Source organism: Cariama cristata, unplaced genomic scaffold (assembly GCF_000690535.1).
Source record: "Cariama cristata isolate BGI_N322 unplaced genomic scaffold, ASM69053v1 scaffold29415, whole genome shotgun sequence".
In the NCBI taxonomy this organism is placed as follows: domain Eukaryota; kingdom Metazoa; phylum Chordata; class Aves; order Cariamiformes; family Cariamidae; genus Cariama; species Cariama cristata.
Genome location: NW_009619676.1, coordinates 3,136 through 8,994, shown reverse-complemented (window position 1 = coordinate 8,994; position 5,859 = coordinate 3,136). Strand labels below are relative to the sequence as shown.

Sequence of the window (5,859 nt, the reverse complement as noted above, 5' to 3'; positions counted from 1 at the left end):
TGCCACGGGGACCCCTGAGAGCTGGGGATCCCACCCAGAGCTGGCAGCGTTGGATTACCTTCGCAGCGTGCAGGTGTGCTGCCAAGGAACAGGCCAAGGGGTTGTTTCTCTTGAGAAGTGAAAATCGATGTATAGATGTAAACTCTGACTGACCTGAGGGGGGGCGGCCGCAGTGGCTGACACCGCTGTACGAGGCATTAAGGCATTTTCTTTGGCTCTGGCTGAGAAGCTTGAGGCATCCGAGTCCTACCGCCAGCACATCTCCCCTCAGAGCCTGACGGACCTGTGCACTGAGCCCTGCAGCCCCTGGGGTGCTTGGGCGCTTTGCAGGGTTCAGCGCCTGGTGACAGATGCACTGCAGAGTTGTTAACCGTGTGGTGGCCTGGGCAGGGTTCAGGATGGTGGTCCTGCTCAGCCGCGTGCTCCTGCCAATCGCAAATGTGTCTTTGCTGCTCGTTTAGCCTGTGTGCTGTTTTTCTCCTTTCAGATTGCGTGAATCATGGAGAAATTTGGCATGAATTTTGGAGGTGGCCCGAGTAAAAAAGATCTTCTAGAGACTATTGAATCGCAGAAGAAGCAGCTTCTTCAGTACCAGGTTCGGCTGAAGGATGTCGTCAGAGCCTACAAGAGCCTGCTCAAAGAGAAGGAAGCCTTGGAAGCCAGCTTGAAAGTATTGTCCGTGTCTCATGAGGCAGATATGGGCTTGAGCAGTGCTCAGCCTGTGTCTGTGGCTAGCTCCAGCTCTTCCTTTGCCGATTCTGCAGATGACAGGAGCTCGGTTCACAGCGAAGATAGCATGGGGACAGCTACCAGTGCAGACACTGCTGCCAGCCTGGCCAGTACCAAGGGTGAACCAGGGCCTGAGGATGATAAGCTTGCAGCCACCACTTCCTCTCTTAAATCTGAAGAGACGAGTGGTTCAGAGAGCAGCGTCAGCACGAGCAGCGGGGATGTGTCATCTGCTGCTGGTGAGGCCGATAAACGAGTGCTCCAGCTGAAGACCCAGCTGGCCACCTTGACCAGTGCTCTGTCAACAGTCACGCAGGAGAAGTCCCGCATGGAAGCCTCGTACCAAGCAGACAAGAAGAAGATGAAGCAGGACCTGGATGATGCCATTAAGAAAGCAGAGGACGAGACTGAGAAGTTGGAGACGGAGCTGAAGTCTGTGCAGGAACAGCTAGCTGAGACCAAAGCCCGTCTGATCACGCAGCAGCACGACCGAGCCCAAGAACAGAGTGACCACGCTGTTATGCTGCGAGAGCTACAGAAGCTGCTGCAGAGCGAGAGGACTTTGCGGCAGGATGCAGAGCTGAAGCTGGAGGAGACCAGGGAGGCGTTGGCCGGGAGGACGTGCATGGCTGACCGCGCAGAGGGGTACGAGCTGCAGATCAAGCAGCTGAGCCAGGAGGTGGAAGACCTGAAGAGAGAGCTGCAGGCTGTTCAGGAGGAGAACAACAAGCCAGACCCCCGGATACAAGATCTGCAGGAGGAGATGGCCAGCCTTAAGAACCACTTCCAAGTGCAGCTGTTGCAAGAGATGAAGAAGGTAATTCCTTGTCTGGGCCCTGGAGCAGCTCACTCTGTGGGATGTATCTGCAGCGACTGGGGCAGGGTTTGAGGCTGGAGGAGCACAAATTCTCCTTCCCCAGCCCCTCAGAGGCCAAGAGATTTGAAATAGATGAGAACATCATGGCTTTGATTGATGGGATGATAGTTCCAGGGAAAATAAAAGCTGTTTGTGATACAGCGGATAAATCATTAATGAGGGGGTGGTGACCATTGGATTTGGGAGGTGATGACACGGTGACTGTCCTCCACAGTGTCGTTTGGTTCTGGACACGTTACTCTGGTGTGACAGTGGCTGAGCTTGGGAGGAGAGACCTTTCCTCTGCCCCACTACGGCAGTGAGTGTGGTCTTGTCTCTGTAAAGTATGTAAGTGCAACACAAGGCACAATTACAGGAGCTCATCAGAACTAACCTTCTTCGGGGAAACTCGGCGTGCTGTAGGGAACTAAGAAAGGTAAATACAGGAGAAAGGCTCTAGCCTGTGTGCACACAGGGAGAGAGCAAAGAGCTCGAAAGGGGGATGTGGTGGAAAAGAGGAACCTGCGTAACTCTGTGGGTTGTGGGGCAATGTGCTCGGGGTTGGCATTGGGGGTTTGGCACCAGTAACTGAATTTGCATCTGGAAACGCTCTGGGATGAGATCTTCCTCATCTCCTTGCACTCTGGAACAATTTTTCTGCTTTCTAATCTGAAGCATCAGGCTGGTTTAATGCAATTTGCCTTTTTTATTTTTTTTCTTGGAATTGGTCTCTAACAGCTTCTCTCTGACAGAGGTGAAGGTGACCTGACTCTGGCGGTGTTTTAGTTCACGATGGTGATCGTCAAGTCCAGAGTACTTATCAGTCAGTCAGATCTCAATAGCTGTAAAAACTGTAGACACCAGGTGTTTGCGGTAGCTACTCAGAAACAACTGAATTATAGCAATGTCAGTGCAACAGAGCATAGGATTTAAGTAAATTGCAGTTATGCGTGAAAGCTTTAGAGCACATGCACGTTCTAAAAAAATCCTGTAGCAGATTGTGATGTGAGTTTGCTGCTTCCTACCCCCCCAGGCACCTACAGCAATGCAAATAACGCTGGTAACGGGAACTCTGCAGAGCAGGGAACAAAAGCAAAAATACTTTTAGTTAATTTATCCCAAAATAAACAAATGTCCAAAAAGGCAAGTCAGTGTGGTGGCTTGTATAGGAGTCTAGGGGAAAGGATGGCCCCACGCTTCTTTGGAGTTCAGCAGAGCAGAATTAAGCCCCTGCGTAAACCGGAGAGCTCCTGCCCAGAGTGTTGAGCTGATCTAACCCTGCTGTGTCTCTCTGCTCTCAGGCTGCACAGGCAGAGGAGCAGCTCCGCCAGCACACCCAGATGGAGGAGCGGCGAGTGGCCGACTTGGAGGGCCAGGTCTCCGAAGTGTCCGAACTACTTGGCACTTACGAAAAGGCCAAGCAGAAAGACCAAGTGGTCATTCAGAAGCTAAAGGACCGCATCGTACAGTTGGACCTGGAGAACAAAACCCTGGCCATCGCTGCCTCCAGCCGATCCCCTGTTGATATTCACGTAGAAGAAGCCAATCTTGATGTTAATGTTCTAAAGGATAAAATGGAGAAGCTGAAAAAGCTCTTGCAGGCAGCAGCTAAGAAGAGTCAGCCTTCTCTGGACATCGAGAAGCTGTGTGAGCTGGAGCTGCCAAAGGGCACCGAGGCTGGGGATGGCGAGAAGGCCACTGCTTTGTACTATCAGCAGGAGCTGAAGCAGCTGAAGGAAGAGTTTGAAAGGTACAAGATGAGGGCACAAGTGGTTCTCAAGAACAAGTCGGCCAAAGACGGCAATCTGGCTAAAGAACTGGAGGAAGCTCAAGAGCAGCTGGCTGACCTGAAAGAGAAATACCTTGTGCTTCAGCTGTCCTCTGATGAAATGGAGAAGCAGCACCGGCAAGACCTGGAAGCCAAGAAGCAAGAGTTGTCCCAGCTGCAGCAAATTCATAGGCAGGAATTAGAGCGATGCCAGCTGGACTACAGGGAACGGGCACTGAAGCTGGAGGAGGAGATGCACAAACAGCGGGACCGAGCACTGGCGGTGCTGGCGGAAAAGGACCAAGAGCTGGAGCAGCTGAGATCTGTCACGTTGCCTTACGGGCTTCAAGGATCCAAAAACTACCTAGCGTCAGGGACTGACGTTACTGGCAATGGCTTGCCAGGTAACGATTCCTCAGAGATTCTCCCCCAGGCTCTTCATCTCTCTGCCACCAGTGAGCCCACCTTCTTCTTGTACGCGGAGCAGCTGGCTCGCAAAGAAGTGGAAATTGTAGCACTGAGGAAGCAGAAGCACAAGCTGGAAATGCAAGTTCACCAGCTCCAGGAGAAAATCTTGGCTGAGGAGGAGAAGCACCGGGAAGAGGTATCCGCACTTCAAAGCAAAATCGAGAAGAATTTCAGAGATAAGAGCAGAGAGGGAGCCAACCTGGAATACCTCAAAAACATTGTTTATAGATTTTTGACACTGCCAGATTCTCTTGGTCGCCAGCAGACTCTAACGGCCATATTGACTATTCTGCATTTCAGCCCAGAAGAAAAGCAAACGATTACAAAACAGTGGGCTTACAGCAGCTGGTGGCTTTCTGGGAAGAGATGAGATGGTAGCTTTTATTCCTAACTGCTTTTGCATAGTAACACGTTTCTGGTTATTAACTAAGACTACTTCACTTGTGCTGTAACCTCTTTCCAACCACGCGATGGAGCAGGGAGCTTTCAGCAGAGAACTGGGCTTAAACTAGTGCTCCCAGCACTAACTTAAAGTAGAATTGTGCCAACTATTCCAGTAGGGTCACAGTGCTCTCTTGCTTTCTGGTGTGAGAATTTGCTCTGAGTTGGAACTTGATTTAAAAAAAAAAAAAAAATAAAATTGAAGATACTGATGTTTTTTTAAACACAATTTAAAAAAAGTCCCTACCTGTCAGGCGTCGAGTGAGGAGCTCTGTTAGAGTGGAACTTGATTCTATCTTCAAACACCAGACAGGCTTGTGACTCAAAAGATTTAAAGGGGTGGGGGAAGCACTTAACACTGTGCTAAAGTAACACGAGACAAAGAGCCGAAAGCCTGCAAGAAGGGTGAGTCTTGACTGCCAGCATCCTCCAAATGCAGAAAATCTTGAGCAATTTCTCATATTTTTTTTTTTTTACCTAGAGCCAAATCTGTGCCAGTGGATATAGCAGCTCCTCGTAGCACTGGGGCCCGTCTGATGGCAGAGCACGTTACGGTGTGCTCTCTTTACCGACCAGGGATTCTCTCTGCAGTTATCGGTGTTGCCCAGGAAGGAGAAAAGATACCTGAAGGATTTAAGTTTGAACTCTTGTAACTGCAGTGATGCAAGCAGGGATTGCCCACCAGTGTCAAAGCAGAAGGTGCAATCTAAAAGTTCTTTTAGAGCAGGTATTTGAGCTTTCTGAACCTGTTTGAGATGGGAACCAGGGTGTTGCAGAAAGCAAACAGAGGAAAGGCTGCAATAGGCAGGCAGACCCTTCAGCAGTCGTTTTCTGAGCATTTGGGAGTTTCAGTGAAGTTTTGCTGTCCTGCAATGTTGTTTGTGGAAGCAGGGCATAGCTCCTGCTGGCATAGAAGAAGCAAGCAGCAGCAAGGGGCAGGAGATAACAGCTCTGGGCGCAGCCTGTGCTCCGAGCTTGCGGTAAACACTGTGAGGATGAAGGTCTGGCCAGTTGCTGCGTAGACCTTGAAGTTCTTGCGTAACTTCCTTGCAAATTGGTGAGCATGGCAGGAAGGAAGCCAAAACGTTTTGAAACACCTCTCTGCTGGCATAGAAGAAGCAAGCAGCAGCAAGGGGCAGGAGATAACAGCTCTGGGCGCAGCCTGTGCTCCGAGCTTGCGGTAAACACTGTGAGGATGAAGGTCTGGCCAGTTGCTGCGTAGACCTTGAAGTTCTTGCGTAACTTCCTTGCAAATTGGTGAGCATGGCAGGAAGGAAGCCAAAACGTTTTGAAACACCTCTGGCTTTGGTGGACTGCCGTAAGCTCCCTGCTGTTTCCTGCCTTTGGCAGTTGTGCTCCCGATCTGCCGGCTCCTGACTGCTCAGACCCAGAACGAGCGAGCGCAAAGCCCTGGCTCGGTGGGAAGAGGGCTCTAATAGGCGTTTTATGAACAGTTGCAAGACTAAAATCAGAGCGTGTGTTTTGAATATTAGCGAACTGTGTGAGAAGGGTCAGGGCCTCGGGGAGCTGCGGTGTGCGGCTGCAAGCGTGCAGGGGCAGCTGCTGGCTCCTGCCCCGGGCCGGGGAGGGCAGCTGG

General features: G+C 50.9%; 1 protein-coding gene across 1 annotated transcript; it reads left to right on the top strand.

The window, feature by feature from the left end:
* Nucleotides 1–499: 499 nt before the first annotated feature.
* GCC1 (GRIP and coiled-coil domain containing 1) lies at nt 500–4,191 on the top strand. Its single transcript, XM_009701340.1, has 2 exons — nt 500–1,546; nt 2,887–4,191. Exons 1-2 carry the CDS (start codon nt 500–502, stop codon nt 4,189–4,191), a joined length of 2,352 nt encoding a protein of 783 aa, XP_009699642.1.
* The last annotated feature ends 1,668 nt before the right edge of the window (nt 4,192–5,859 follow it).